Source organism: Trichosurus vulpecula, chromosome 2 (assembly GCF_011100635.1).
Source record: "Trichosurus vulpecula isolate mTriVul1 chromosome 2, mTriVul1.pri, whole genome shotgun sequence".
Classification (NCBI taxonomy): domain Eukaryota; kingdom Metazoa; phylum Chordata; class Mammalia; order Diprotodontia; family Phalangeridae; genus Trichosurus; species Trichosurus vulpecula.
In genome coordinates, this window is record NC_050574.1 from 367,408,797 (window position 1) to 367,424,339 (window position 15,543).

General features: G+C 36.1%; 1 protein-coding gene across 2 annotated transcripts in view; it reads left to right on the forward strand.

Annotated features, from left to right (window-relative positions):
- Positions 1 to 15,543, forward strand: part of IFNAR2 (interferon alpha and beta receptor subunit 2) — a 50,968-nt gene that overhangs the window by 13,677 nt on the left and 21,748 nt on the right. Inside the window, exons 4-6 of one of the 2 annotated variants that reach the window (XM_036744748.1) lie at positions 4,941 to 5,064; positions 8,194 to 8,363; positions 9,354 to 9,511. In XM_036744748.1, coding sequence (XP_036600643.1) covers positions 4,941 to 5,064; positions 8,194 to 8,363; positions 9,354 to 9,511 — 452 coding nt within the window. The remainder of the gene's footprint in view (positions 1 to 4,940; positions 5,065 to 8,193; positions 8,364 to 9,353; positions 9,512 to 15,543) is intronic. The other variant, XM_036744749.1, reaches the window with a different exon arrangement.

Sequence of the window (15,543 nt, forward strand, 5' to 3'; positions counted from 1 at the left end):
TATGGTGACAGAGGCACTCAATAAACAAGCCCAGACAAAGAAACATCTACATCTATAAGCAAAGCCTCAAATGAAACCACAGCTCAGATACAAGTTCAACTTGAATTCTGGGAAAAGATGAAGAAAGAGCTTAAAATGGTTTTGTAAATGAAATGAAGAATTAGAGGGAAAAATTTGAAAAGAAATGAGTGCTATGGAAACAAAAATTGGAAAGGGAATTGACAGGTAGATTAACAAGGAATTAAGAAAAGATAGATACCTAATCTTTCTCAAACATCAAACTCTCTAAAAATTAGAATAGACCAAATAGAAGGCAATGGCTCCATGAGACAACCAGAAATATTAAAACAAAGTCAAAAAGCAGAAAAAAACATAAAAGAAAATGTAAGGTATCTCATTAAAGATAACTGACTTAAAAAACAGATCAAACCTTGGTTAAGTCACTTAACCCTAATTGCCTTGCCTTCCCCCCTCCAAAAAAAAAAAAGATTAAAATAAACAGATTGAAGAGAGAAAATTTAAGACTCATTGGACTGCTAGAAAGCCATGACTAACAAAGAGCCTAGACATTATATTTCAAGAAATCTTAAAAACTGTCCAGATCTTTTAGAATGAAAGACCAGAGTAGAAATAGAAAGAATCCATCAATCACCTCTTGAATGAAATCCCCAAATGAAAACTCTTAGGATTGTTATAGCCAAAAAACAGAGCTTCCGGGACAAATTAAAAGTACTGAAAGCCATAAGAAAGAAAAAAATCAAGTACCAAGGAGCCATAGTCTGGATCATACATGATTTAATGGCCACCATTCTAAAGGAGTGGAGAACTTAGAACATATTTGAGAAGGCCAAGGGTATAGGCTAACAACCAAGAATAACTTACCCAGAAAAACTGAGTACAGTCATGGTGTGGCAGGGTAACAGACCATTAATTAAATAAAGACTTCTACACATTTCTGATGAAAAGACCAGAATTGGGTAGAAACTTTGAAGCTCAAACATAAGAGTTAAGAAAAATATAAAAAGGTAAACAAGGAGCAATCATAAGAGACAAAACAAGGATAAACTATATTCAAATATGAAGAGATGATATTTGTGTCTCCTCAGAACTCTATCATTATCAGGGGTCAGAGTCTCAGGTGTAGGAGTGTTATATCTTGATGATCTTAAAAGATGAATGGAAAGGCAAGGAAAGAAGAATACACTAGGTGGGGGAGTGTAACACCCCAGCTTGCAGCTGCTCTGGAAGTGTAAGGCCAACAACACCACCAAACAGGAGGGCTGCAAGCACAGATTCTTTGATCTGCTTTTTTAAAGTAAAGCAGCTTTAAGGGGTTTACAATCTTACTTTAATCAAACTTATATATATCATTCACTTAGTTCAGGGGAAAAAGTCAGCACCCTGAACTTCAGAAAAAATACCAACAGAAATTATATAAGCAGGGCAAATAACACAAATCAGCAGAGGGCTTCTAACTGTCTGTCCATGGCAATACGTACATAGTTATCAGAGAGAGAGAAGCACCAACATCTGGGTTTTCAAAGTATTTGTAGTTCTTTTTGAAGTAGAAAAGAATGTGAATCTGAAGGGGTGCCCAGTATTTTGGGAATGGCTTAAAAAGTTATGCTATATATTGGGCATAAAATACTATTATGCTGTATGAAATTGTGAAGAGGAAAATTTCAGAGAATCCTGAGAAGTCCTGTATAAACTAATAGAGAGTAAATTGAGGGGCAGCTAGGTGGTGCAGTGAGTAGAACACTGGCCTTGGAGTTAGGAGGACATGAGTTCAAATCAGAGACTTGACACACTTAGTAGCTGTGTGACCTTGGGCAAGTCACTTAACCCCAATTGCCTTGCCTTCCCCCCTCCCAAAAAAAAGTAAATTGAGTAGAAACAATTTATACACTGATAACAGTGTTGTACAGATACATAATTTTGAAAGGCTCCAGAACTCTGATTAGCATAATTATTTGACCACAATTCTAGAGAGCTAATAAAATATGCTATCTGTCTTCTGATAGAAACATGAAAGACTCAGAGGCAGAATGAGACATATCTATATATATTGTGCAGCGTTGGGAATAAAAATACATACAAAGGTGAAAACACCTTTGTATCTAAGCAAAATTTATTTATTAACAAGGCTACCAGTTACCAATAATAAAAGTCAATGGTCTCTGGGTTACCAAAGACACATCTTACAATCAGAGCAGCTTTTTATACTGTTTGGTGATTACATAAGGTCAAGTGATGCAAACTAAACTAAGACTGTGATTAGTCTATAAGAAAGGAAAAGGGTGGGCTAGACAGCACACACACTGGCAAGAGTGTCTCCAGAATCCAGAGCAATGGAGAAAACCCAGAGTTGAGTAACACTCTCTGGAAGGCCCCCTGCCCCATAGCTAGCACTCAATATCAGAGAGACCCAGTGACCAACAAAACATTTCCTAGCCAGGTTGACTCATCTACCACTCATTTTCCCTTATCTCCCTAAAGAGACAGGACAAGCTTGTAGCCCTTAAGATTTGAGTACCTAAGAATTAAAGTAAAAAACTATTTAATTAATAAAGTTAGGAACTTTTAAAAAATAAAATCAATAAACCATTATTTAATTTGAGTAAGAAGAAATTCAAATCACCAGTATCAAAAATAAAAAGAGTGAATTCACAACCAATGAAGCTCATGAAATAAAAACATTTATTAGGAGCTATTTTTCCAACTATATATACATATGTGTGTGTGTGTTTGACAATCTAAATGAAATGGATGAATATTTACAAAAATATAAATTGCCCTGCTTAACAGATCAGAAAATAAAATACTTAAATTAGTCTCTCTTAGAAAAAAGAAATTGGACAGGCCATAAGCTCCTTGAGAGGAAAAAAATCAGGATCAGATGCATTTACAAGCAAATTCTACAAAACATTCAAAGAACGATTCCAATACTACATAAACTATTTGAAAAAATAGGTAAAGAAGGAGCCCTACCAAATATCACATAAATATGAACTTGATCCCTAAACCAGGGAGAGCCAAAGTGGAGAAAAGGAACTATAGCCGAATTTCCCTCATGAATACTGATGCAAAATTTAAAATAATATGTTAGCTAGGGCATTGATTTAGTTTAAATTAGAAAAAGCAGGAAATAGTGGGGAAAAAAATCTTTTCAAGTTTCTCTGTTAAACATCTCATATCCAAGATATATGGGGAACTGAGTCAAATTATTGAGAATAAGGGCTATTCCTAAACTGATCCAATGGTCAAAGAACCATATTCAGTCCAAGTTATCAATAGCCATAAGAAAAAAAAGTACTCTACACCACTAGTAAGTAGAAACATGCAAATTAAAATGCTAAGACGACAGAAAAGAAAAATGACAAATGCGAGGGGATGTGAGAAAGTAGTTGACACCTGTTGATAGAGCTTTGAACTAGTCCACTCTGGAAAGCACTTTGGAACTATGCCCAAAAAAAACTACAAAACCAGGCATACCCATTGACCCAGCAATATACTATTAGGTTTGTACTCCAAAGAAATCAAATAAAGAAGAAAAGGACCTATATGGACAAAAATATTTATTTGTTGTTGTTTAGGCATTTTCAGTAATGTCTGACTTTTCATGACCCATTTTTGAGGTTTTCTTGACAAAGATATTTGGAGTGGTTTACCATTTCCTTCTCCAGCTCATTTTACAGATGAAGAAACTGAGGTAAACAGTGTTAAGTGATGTGCCCTGGGTAACGTAGCCGATAAATATCTGAGGCTATATTTGAACTCAGGTCTTCCTGATCCCTGGCACTGATGTGCCCTGGGTAACATAGCCGATAAATATCTGAGGCTATATTTGAGCTCAGGTCTTCCTGATCCCTGGCACTGTGCCACCTAGCTGCCCACAAAAATATATATAGTGCTTCCTTTTTGTGATTGTAAAGAACTTGAAACTGAGGGGATGACCATCAATTGGGGAACTGCTGAACAAGTTCTGGTATATGAAGATGATGGAATACTATTATGGTAAGAAATGATGAAGAGGATGATTCCAGAAAAATCTATGAATACATATATGAACTGAAACAAAGTGAAGTGAGCAGAACCAGGAGAACAATTTACACATTAACAGCAATATTGTAAGGATAAAGTAGAAGAATCATCTTGCTTCAGTGAAGAGTAATTTGAAATTAGACATGAAATACAGCTCTTCTTCATATTTCCAAGATCCCCAGAACCTTATGGAAAAACTCTTTACCTGAACTAGTGTTTGATAGGTCATGACTTAAATTGGTCTATGGCATTTAGAAAGTTCAAGAGACATAATTTCTGGATAATTAACCATTTTATTGGTAATGCTAAGGTTTTAATAAAAGAGATCAAGGGAATTCTCTAATGCCAAAGACAGTTTTGGTGACGGGCTCCGTACTTATATGCCCTTGGAAAAAGCAGGAGTTCCAGAGGTTGGTAATCAATTCTGATTGGTTAACAAGTAATGAGAGAGAATGAATGTCACAATGCTGGGTGAGACCTATTCTAATGAACTTTGATTATGTCATTTACTTCTAAATTACCCCCAGCCTAGGGTAATCTAATCAAAGAATTTGTCTGCACCCAAACCTTAAGCCAAGCACAATGGGCTTCCCCACCTTAGATTAAATTACTTGTAAGGTTAGGTGGAAACTGACCAAGATTGAGGAAGGTTAATTAGATTTCATTATCAATAATGTCCTTCAGGAGACCAAACTTTAAAATGGGAACTATAGAAAAAGAGGAAACTCTGGATCTCCCCAAATCATTGGTTGTTAATAATCATTTTTCTCAAGTCTTTGCATGCTAATTAACCTTAAATTACTAGTGAATAGATTAAGAAACAATTAAACATAAGACTTTTTTTCCCATTGTTCCAATACTGCAAAGTGTTGTGATTAATTTTTTTCTTTCCTTAGACATACCATTACAGTCTTGCATTTTAACGATGACATCTCATAATTTTCAGCACATTTTATCTTGGGAATCAAACAGCAGTGGCGCTATACCAACTCACTATACTGTGTCTTACACAGTTTTGAGGTCTGTTTTACAATTTGTACTTTGCTAAATGGTTCTCTTTTTCTTTTGGGGGGAGAATACTATTGGGGGAAATCCAGTTGTGATAGACCTAAAAATTAAAGTAAATTTGTTGGCTTTTTTCTTCCTTTTAAGCCATTGTAGAAATGGGGTGAGCCAAAGGAAAAAAACATTTTTACAAAACAAGTCAAAACCCTTGATTGGATCAGTGCATTTGAAGTAACCAAACCCTCAGATTTGCCAAGTGCACTTAGGTAACAAGCCAAAGCCATAGATTAACCAAACATATTTTCATACCCAAAGGTGCTGGCCCAAATTCTTTAATAAGTCAAAATAACAATTTTCAATTTTAGTCATTTTGCTCTGTTTCCTTAATTTAGCATGTGAAACTAATCTACTGTTCTTGGGGGGGTGGAAATTATTTCCTGGGTGTCACAAGACTGGGACTGAACTGATCATCCCAGAGTCTATTGTGACACAAAATTATAGAATCTCAGGGTTGGTAGGAACTTCAAAGGATATCTAGTTTAACCCATACCTGAACAAGAATCTCCAACATATACATCCCTTCATTCAGGGGTTCCCAAACTTATTTGGCCTGCCGCACTCTTTAAAAAAATAAATTTGCTCAGCCCTCTCCCCACCAATCTACTTTTTTTAACCCTTTAATGGTTTTTTAAATGTGTGTTACTTTAAAAATATAATTTTTTTTTAAATGGCACATCTTAAATTTAATGTCATTGTAAATGCAATCACTATGGCCTTACCTCTGTTACACAACAGATGAAACATGTACGAATAGTTTTTCGAAATTTTCTTCTTTCTTTATGCTTCCACTGCCCCCTTATTTTTATTCAACACCACCCTCCATTGTTCCAGTGCCCCCCAAGGGGTGATATTCCTCACTTTGGGAAACTGTGCTTTCACTGAAGACCTCTAGGGAGAGAAAACCTTCTAAAGTAGCCCATTCCAGTTTTAAATAGCTCTAATTGATAGGAAGTTTTATCTACATTGGTATCCTGTAGCTTCCACCCCTTATTCCTTGTATTGCTTTCTGGGGCCAAGTTAACTAAGCCCAATGGCTCTGCTACATTATATAATATTACAAATATTTGCAAACCGTTATTGTATCACTCATAAGCCTTTCCTTTTCTAACCTAAATATTTCTAGTTATTTCAATGAGTTCTTGCATGAACTCAAGGACCTTCGCTGTTCTGATTGTCCTCCTCTAGCTAGTATCCAAACTTTTCAGATATGGTACTCAGAAGTGAATACAGTACTCCAAATGAGATCTGAGTACAATGCAACAGTCAACTCCCAAGTCTTGGGACATTATGCTTGTCTTAGTTCAGTCTAAAATCACATTAAGTCATACTAGGCAGTTTCAACATACATAATTAAGTTCTCTTAAATATCCTAACCTCTCAGTTCCTCAGTGCCATGAGTTACTTTTACACTCCACTTACAAGGATGGTCACACCATTGGTTTTGCTTTACTCCTAAACCTCTTGTTCATCCTCACCAGGTCTTCCAATAGCTCCCCCCACCACTCATACTTTCCTAGGCCATCACCTTTACTCTGACTATATTATTCCTGCTTCCCTATCTTAGCTTTTTATTGAACCAGTTCAACTCTGCTATTCTCTCACCTTGAATTACTTATATCCTCTCCTATAACTACTCATCACTTGCCAAACCTGAAACTTGCATTACTCCTACTATCTATCTCCTCTGTTCCTACTCACATCTTTGTGAACAGAACAGGAGAAATCCCTGAAACTGTGTTGATTGGATCCACTAAAATTTATTTTATAGAATCTCAACTGGGTGTTACTCAGGATGCCATCCTCAATTCTTCACTATCTCTCACCTTCCAGTATCCAATCTGTTGCTAAGCCCCACTGATTTCACTTTTACAACTCTCAAATACATCCCCCTCTGTCTTCTGACACTTCCAGGCCCACATCACCTCACACGTGGACTATGGAAGCAGCCTGCTGGTTAGTCTACTTGGCTCAAGTTTCTCCACATTCCAATCCTTCCTCCATTCAACCACCAAAGTGATTTTCCTAAAGCTTAAGTTCAACCATGCCACTCCCCTACGTAATAAACTCTAGTAGCTCTCTATTGCTTCCAAAATCAAATACAAAATCTTCTGTTTGACATTCAGAGTTACCTTTCCAGTGTTCTTATACCTTACGCTCCACAATATACTCTGTAATCAGTAACACTGGCCTCCTGCCTTCCATGAACAAGACACACCATCTCTCAGTTCTGGGTATTTTCTTTGGTATCCTCTATCCCTGGAATGTTCTCCCTCTTGTCCCTACCTACTGGCTTCCTTTAAGTCCCAACTAACATCCCATCTTCTACAGGGAGTCTTTCTCAACCCCTCATAATTCTAATGCCTTCCCTCTTTTATTTATTTCCTATTTATCCTGTATATAGCTACTTTATACATATTTGTTTGCTTCTTGTCCCTTCTACTAGATTCTGTGCTCCTTGAGGGCAGGGACTGCCTTGCCTCTTTTTGTATCCCTAGTGCTTAGCATAATGCCAAGCAAATAGTAGGTGCTTAATAAATGTTAATTGACTATTATTGACTTCACCCGCCATATAGGCCATTTCAAATCTTTTTTCCTCTCATGGCTCCAACAGCACGTCATCCCTCTATTACCCTTATTTAATAGTGCCTTGATATTATCCTGCGTTATTTCCTTCTCTGCTCCATCTCTGATGAGGAGATAAACTTTCTCCTCACTGAGACCAACCCTCTACATATACCCTTGACTCTAGTTGCCTTTGGTCTTCTTTAGAAGTTTACCCTCTCTAACTTTTCCCTATATACTGACTCTACGTCTGCTGCAATCAAATACACTTATCTCCTCATCTTCCAAAACATTCACTAGTTCGTACCATCTCACTAGTTATCATCCTGCCAAAACTACTATCCCCAAAGTTACTAGTGAGCTCTTAATTGCAAATATAATAGCTTTTTTCCCTCTATGCCTAGTGGGGAAGAGGAATCTCCTTCCTTTTATGCTTAAAACTTAAGGTATTGGGTTAGTTTGTGATTCACTTTACAGAAGCTTTAGACTGATTGTTTCCTATCTCTTTTCCCTTGAACACAGTGCTGTCGAAGAATGGAAGGCTGTTGAAACTTGCACAAATATCACAAAATCATCGTGTAACATGACAGATATTTATGAAACCAATGAAACCTACTTTACCAATGTAACAGGCTTCAACAGAAAGGAAAAATTAGTTGAGTGTGTAGACAGTTTCTTTCCCATAACAGATAGTAAGTTGATTTTTATTTGCTTTTTCATTTTTGCTTATTTATTTTTATTTGCTTTTGATTTGGTTTGTTTTTGATTTATTTTGTTTGCTTTTCTACAAGACTATGGGTGAAATAAAATAGAATTGACTTGAGCAATACCTAAACTGTTCATAGATCTTTCATCTGGCATTTTCTTTCTTCAGCACTTCTAATTGTTTTCATTTCCCAGTTCACAAGAAAACAACACTCTTACATACACATTCATATAAGATTGTGTGTAAGCATAGTTAAGAATTTGAAGAAGGAAAAGGATTGTATCAGTTTATGAATAATACCACTTTCCCAAAAAGACAGGGAGCTTGTAGTAACTGCCATTAAATGATACCTGAAGCAGCTCTAATGTCACTACCACTCCCGGTCATGTACTTCCATTTACATACCCCATATTTTCACTACTCCTATGCTTTAGACATACTAGTAACACCAGATGTGCCTAGCTTAGTCCTGGAGGCACTGTGGGCAAAAGGGATTGCTGCCCCACCCCACCCTGTCTACTATAGTGCTTCTAGCTATTTCAGTAAGAGAGGAGGTAGTCAACTTCTCTTCTGAAAATGTTAAGTTTTCATGATAATAAAATTCCATATGAGTAAATAATTTGGAAGACCTTGAGATTCATTGTAGTGAAAAATAATGAACTGCATACAAAACATTGGTAGAAAAATATGACCTGGTTATAGTTAGTATAGTAGACTAGAAGTTAGAACATTTAATTGCATTCTGTCCTTAGGGCTCTCACTTTATTTTAGGAAGTCTTTATATCCTTCACCTTTCCTACCAGTAAAATGAGAACAATTCTTGTCTCAGTGGGAGTCTCAGGAAGATTGAAAAACAAATAGCTGCAAAGCACTGAGATTCTTTGAAGAAAATTTCTTTGTAAAGCAAGTATTTTATTGTTGGTTTTTAGAAGATTCCTTAATTGTTAACTATTTCGTGTGTGTTTTCTCTCAATAGCAGTTTTAGACCCACCAGAAGTGAGCATTTGTGTTTTTAAGGATACAATCAATGTCACTGTGCATCATCCAGCATCCTTATCTCAGATAAAGAATAAGGAAAAGGAACTTTTTTCATCAGTAGTCATTAAAGTGCAATCAAGTAACAAGTTATACAAGGTGAGTTGATTCTAATATTATTATTACAACAGTAAAAATCTTATAATGTATTATGTTTAACTTGTATAAGAATTATATTACTTCGAAGTGTACAGCTTAAACTAAAAACTATTGAAACAGCCTGCTCGTGGGTTAGCCTGCCTCAAGTCTCTTCACATTTAAAACCCATCTTCCATTCAACCACCAAAGTGATTTTCCTAAAGTGCAAGTTGACCGTGTCACTCGAAGTGGCCTTAATTTGGAAGGGATAAGCCTCTTCTCAATGTTCATCTGTATTTGACATTTGCATTTGACATCACTATTTGAAACTTCCCTCTTCCAGTCAAGGCATCTCCATCCTTCTAGTCACCCAGCTTCACAAACTGTCATTTTCAACTCCATAGTCTCACTTATCCTACATACAATTGCCAGATCTTATATTTTTCTCTCTTCATAATTTCTCTTGAATATGTCAACTTCCCCTAAGATATGATTTCAGGAAATCATAAATGAAATACAAATGAGAAAAGGACACATGTACAAAAATATTTATAGCAGCTCTTTTTGTGGTGGCAAAGAATTGGAAATCAAGGGGATGCCCATCAATTGGGGAATGGCTGAATAAGTTGTGGTATATGAATGTAATGGAATACTATTGTGGTATAAGAAGTGAGGAGGAAACAGACTTCATAATAACCTGGAAAGACTTATATAAACTGATGCTGAGTGAGGGGAGCAGAACCAGAATATTGTACACAATTACAGACACATTGCGAGATCAATAACTTTGATAGACTTGGCTCCTCTCAGCAATGCAAGGTTCTAAGAGAAATCCAAAAGACTCATGGTGTTGCTCTCCACGTCTAGAGAAAGAATTACAGAATCTGAATGCAGATTAAAGCAAACTATTTCCTCTCTCTCTTCTTTTTTTTTTTGTTTTGTTTCTTCTTTCTCATGGTTCATTCCAATGGTTATAATTCTTCTTTACAACATGACTAATGTGAAAATATGTTTAATGTGAAGGTATATGTAGAACCTATGTTGGATTGTATGCTGTCTTGGGGTGGGGGGGGGGGGAGGAGAGGGAAGGGGAAAAAGTTTGGAACTCAAAAGCTTGTGAAACTGAGTGTTGTAAACTAAAAATAAATTTAAAAGGAAATTTATTTCTAAAGAACTGAAAAAATGAAATCATAAATGAAAATTGCCCAGAGTTATTCAAACCACAAGACAAAATGAAAATAGAATCTGCTGATAACTTCCTGAAAGAAATCTCCAAGTGAAAACTTTCAGGAATGTTATAGCCAAAATCTAGAATTTCTAGGTCAAAGAAAAAAAATGCTGCAAGCAGCCAGGAAAAAAAATCCAAATACCAAGGAACCATAATGCAACTCACATAAGAATTAGCAACTACTTCTTAAAGGAAAAGAGATCTTGAAATACAATATTCCAAAAAGCAAAAGATAAAGACTTACACCAAAGAATAATTTACCCTGGAAATTTGAGTGTAATCATAAAGGGCAAAGGGATATGGACCTTTATTGGAATAGAAGATTTTCAAGGCTTCTTGATGAAAAGACCAGTCCTAAGTAGAAACTTTGAAGTTCAGTGATAAACCTAAAAGGATAAATACATCTGAGAAAATAAAATGGGTTTTTCCAGAATAAAGTGCTTGTCCCTCTGTGTACTATCAGAAAGGAATCTTTTAATAGTCTCTCATTATGGTGTTACTGGTGATGAGCTATAAGTCTTTCATCTTCTAGAATTTCTTCTCTTTTTTGAGGGGAGGGGTAATTTCTTTCATGACTTTTGCCAAATTTGGCTGCACTATTTTTTTTAAACCTGTCTCATATTCTGTTGTCTGGGGATGTTTACCAACCAAATAATCTGATCTGGTCAGATTTTCTTTGTAGAAATCCTTCAAACGCTTTTTTTTAAATGAAATAACTACCTTTTTCGTTGATGATTAAGCTCAGGGTCTGTCATCTTTCATTGTATCTTGAATTCCTTTGACCTTCAGAGCATGTAATTCCATTCCCTGCCCCACTTCTAGTTGGTACAGAATAGTCTTGTATCATCCAAATATCTTTTCCTTTGTATTTTAAGGTCTTTCTCTTGGTTGTAGAATTTTTTCTTTGTCTTTGGAATTGTTCAATATAACAGCAACATAGGTGTTTTGGAATTTGCAGCATAGGCATTTTTTTTTCCTAGAGTCAATCTTTGGATTCTCTTGATAAACACTTTGTTTTCTGTGTTCAGAAGTTCTGGGCAGTTTTCAGAGTATTATTTCTTGCATTCTAGTGTTTGGGTTTTTTGACTTGTCATGTTTTTCTGGAAGGCCAGTAAACCTTAAAACACATCTCATCTTCAAATCAAGATGTTTTGTTTGCGTAGAGAGCATAGTTTCTTGTAATGTTACTGTTTTTGGTTCCTATTCTTCCACTTTCTTTCACTTTAGTTAATTTGCTTTCCCAATCGGTTATTTACTTTTTTATTTCTTTGGTGAGACTTGCCTGCTGATTCTTCTGATTTTCGGGTCACAAATTCTGCACCCACAGTTCTTATTTCTCTCTTAAACCATTTAGGAACATTCTGTTGTGATTCCCTGCTGTCTTGGGAATCCAATGACCTCTGTCTCATCAGGAGTCATTCAGTTTTCTTTCTCTTGCAATATTTATTCAGTGTTATTTGGACTCATACGCCCTGGAGTCCCTCTTCCCTTCTGTCATTAATATCTTTCCTGTTGGTTCATTGGTTGGTGCTCAAGGGCTTTAACTGAGTTTTCTTGTATTAGGCAGTAAACTGTTGCAAGCCCATTATTTGGCTTATTCAGCCTTGACAGATTGTGGTGGACATTGGGGAGGGATTAAAAATGAGCTTTCTCTATTCTTAGTTCCTCAGTTAGAGTTCTTGATGTCTTCAAACACAGAAAGAGATATAATTGCCTTATCTTTTGTGCATAATTCCTGTTTTAGAGAGGCTTTGGTTATGAGAATTAGAGAAGGTATCAGTGCTTTTATTTTTGGTACATTATCTGGACATCATTTATTTTCTTTAAATTTTATGACGTGTTTTGTTGTGCAGAATCCTTTTATCTTTTAATCAAACTCATCATTTTTGTCCCTGGTAATTTCTTGTTTGATTGATTAGTGAGACTAATTTATTACTTTTTCTTCCATTTAAAAATATATTTAGATTACTGATGCATTTTTACATTTTTTAACTAATGGATCCCAATTCTATGAAATAACCTATTGGTACTTAGAATGGCATAATAGAGAGCCAACCTTATAGTTCAGGAAGATCTGGGTTCAAATTTTCCTTTTACATATCCTAGTTACATGCCCATGATAAGTTCCTGAGATTCTTGGTGACTCCAGGCAATTCTAAGATTATGTTGCAAAGGAGTTCTCAGTCTGCTTCATTGAAAGAACTTCTACACCCGGAACTCTCCACCTTTTTGAAAATACAAGTTTAGACCCCCAAAAAAGTATTAAACTATAATTAATTCATGTTGCATTAAATCTTTAAGTCAGTTTGAAAAGCAATTATAGTCTTACTATATTTGCCAAACCTAAAAATGAAGTGTGAGAATCCTTCCAGTTTTACAGCTCATCTCTGACTTATGTAAAAATAATTTAGAAGTTGGCCTTTTTATGTCTCCTATCTTTAAAAAAATCCTCCAATTTATATAGTACCTTGTATTTTACAAAATACCTTTATACAAAATAGCATAACTAGTTTTGTCTTCACAACAACCACGTGGGATTTATTATCCTCATTTTATAGATGAGGACACTGAAGCTGAAATGTTGACTGCTTAGCTGTATCAGAAATAGAAAAGAAAATCAGAAGGAAGGGAGGCTAAAAAACAAAACAAAAAACCTTGACATTCAAAGAAGGGTGGACAAATAAAGTCATCTTTGTTGTTGTTTAGTCATTTTTGAGTTGTGTCTGAATATTCGTGACCTCTTTTGGAGGTTTCTTGGCAAAGGTCCTGGACTGGTTGACCATATCTTTCTCCAGCTCATTTTACAGATGAGGAAACTGAGGCAAATAGGGTTAAGTGGCTTGCTCAGGGTCACAAAGCTAATAAGTGTCTGAGGCTTGATTTTAACTCAGAAGGAGGAGTCTTCTTGATTCTAAGCCCAGCACTCTATCCACTGTGCCTCCTAGCTCCCTTAAAGAAGTCTAATATCAGTTTCTGGTCCTAGGGAAGGAAGAAATTACTTTTTCCTGACTAGGTTCATTTAAAGAACTTAATCTAACCATGAGAGAAACAGGTTATTTTGCAGAGCAGGATGTACTTCTTTGGGGTGAGTCATAGAGAAACAAGATGATGCAGTGGGAAGAATATTGGATTTTATCCTTTGGATTAGCAGGTTAGTGAATTCTTAACCACACACCACACTTGGCATATACATTTTTTGGACCCAGTTCAGACCATGTCCTTTCCTTCCTATATCCCTTTTCTCTAAGTACCTTCTTTTTTGTTTTTTTGTTGTTGTTGTTGTTTTGTTTTCATTTATTTATTTATTTTTAATTTATTTAATATTTTTCGTTTTCAGCATTGATTTTCACAAGAATTTGAATTATGAATTTTCTCCCCATTTCTACCCTCTCGCCCACTCCAAGATGGCATATATTCTGGTTGCCCTGTTCCCCAGTCAGCCCTCCCTTCTGTCACCCCACTCCCCTCCCATTCTCTTTTCCCTTCCTTTCTTGTAGGACAAGATAAATTTCTATGCCCCATTGCCTGTGTATCTTATTTCCTAGTTGCATGCAAAAACTTTTATTTTTTGTTTTTGAACAACTGTTTTTAAAACTTTGAGTTCCAAATTCTCTCCCTCCCCTTTTTCTTCCTCACCCACCCTCCCCAAGAAGACAAGCAATTCAACATAGGCCACATGCATATCATTATGTAAAACCCTTCCACAATACTCATGCTGTGAAAGACTAACTACATTTTGCTCCTTCCTAACCTATCCCCCTTTTTTGAATTTTCTCCCTTGACCCTGTCCCTTTTCGAAAGTGTTTGTTGTTGATTACCTCCTCCCCCATCTGCCCTCCCTTCTATCGTGCCCCCTTTTTTATCTTCTTCCTCCTTCTTTCCTACGGGGTAAGATACCCAATTGAGTGTGTATGGTATTCCCTCCTCGGGTCAAATCTGATGAGAGAAAGATTCACTCATTCCCCCTCACCTGCTCCCTCTTCACTTCCTACAGAACTGCTTTTTCTTGCCACTTTTATGTGAGATAATTTACCCCATTCTATCTCTCCCTTTCTCCCTCTCTCAATATATTCCTCTCTCATCCCTTAATTTGATTTTTTTTTAGATATCATCCTTTCATATTCAACTCACCCTGTGCCTTCTGTCTATGTCTATATCTATATCTATACCTATCTATCTATATATATGTGTGTGTGTATGTATATATATATATATATATATATATATATATACACTTATACACATACACACACGCACACATATATGCATATTCCCTTCAGTTACCCTAGTACTGAGGTCTCATAAATTATACACATCATCTTTCCATATAGGAGTGTAAACAAAACAGTTCAACTTTAGTAAGTCCCTTGTGATTTCTCTTTCTTGTTTACCTTTTCATGCTTCTCTTGATTCTTGTATTTGAAAGTCATTTTTAATTCAACTCTGGTCTTTTCACTGAGAAAGCTTGAATATCCTCTATTTTATTGAAAATCCATATTTTGCCTTGGAACATGATACTCAGTTTTGCTGGGTAGGTGATTCTTGGTTTTAATCCTAGCTCCATTGACCTCTGGAATATCATATCCCAAGCCCTTCAGTCCCTTAATGTAGAAGCTGCTAGACCTTGTGTTATTCTGATTGTGTTTCCACAATACTCAAATTGTTTCTTTCTGGCTCCTTCCAGTATTTTCTCCTTGATCTGGGAGCTCTGGAATTTGGCGACAATATTCCTAGGAGTTTTCTTTTTGGGATCTTTTTGAGGAGGCGATCAATGGATTCTTTCCATTTCTATTTTACCCTCTGGGTCTAGAATATCAGGGCAGTT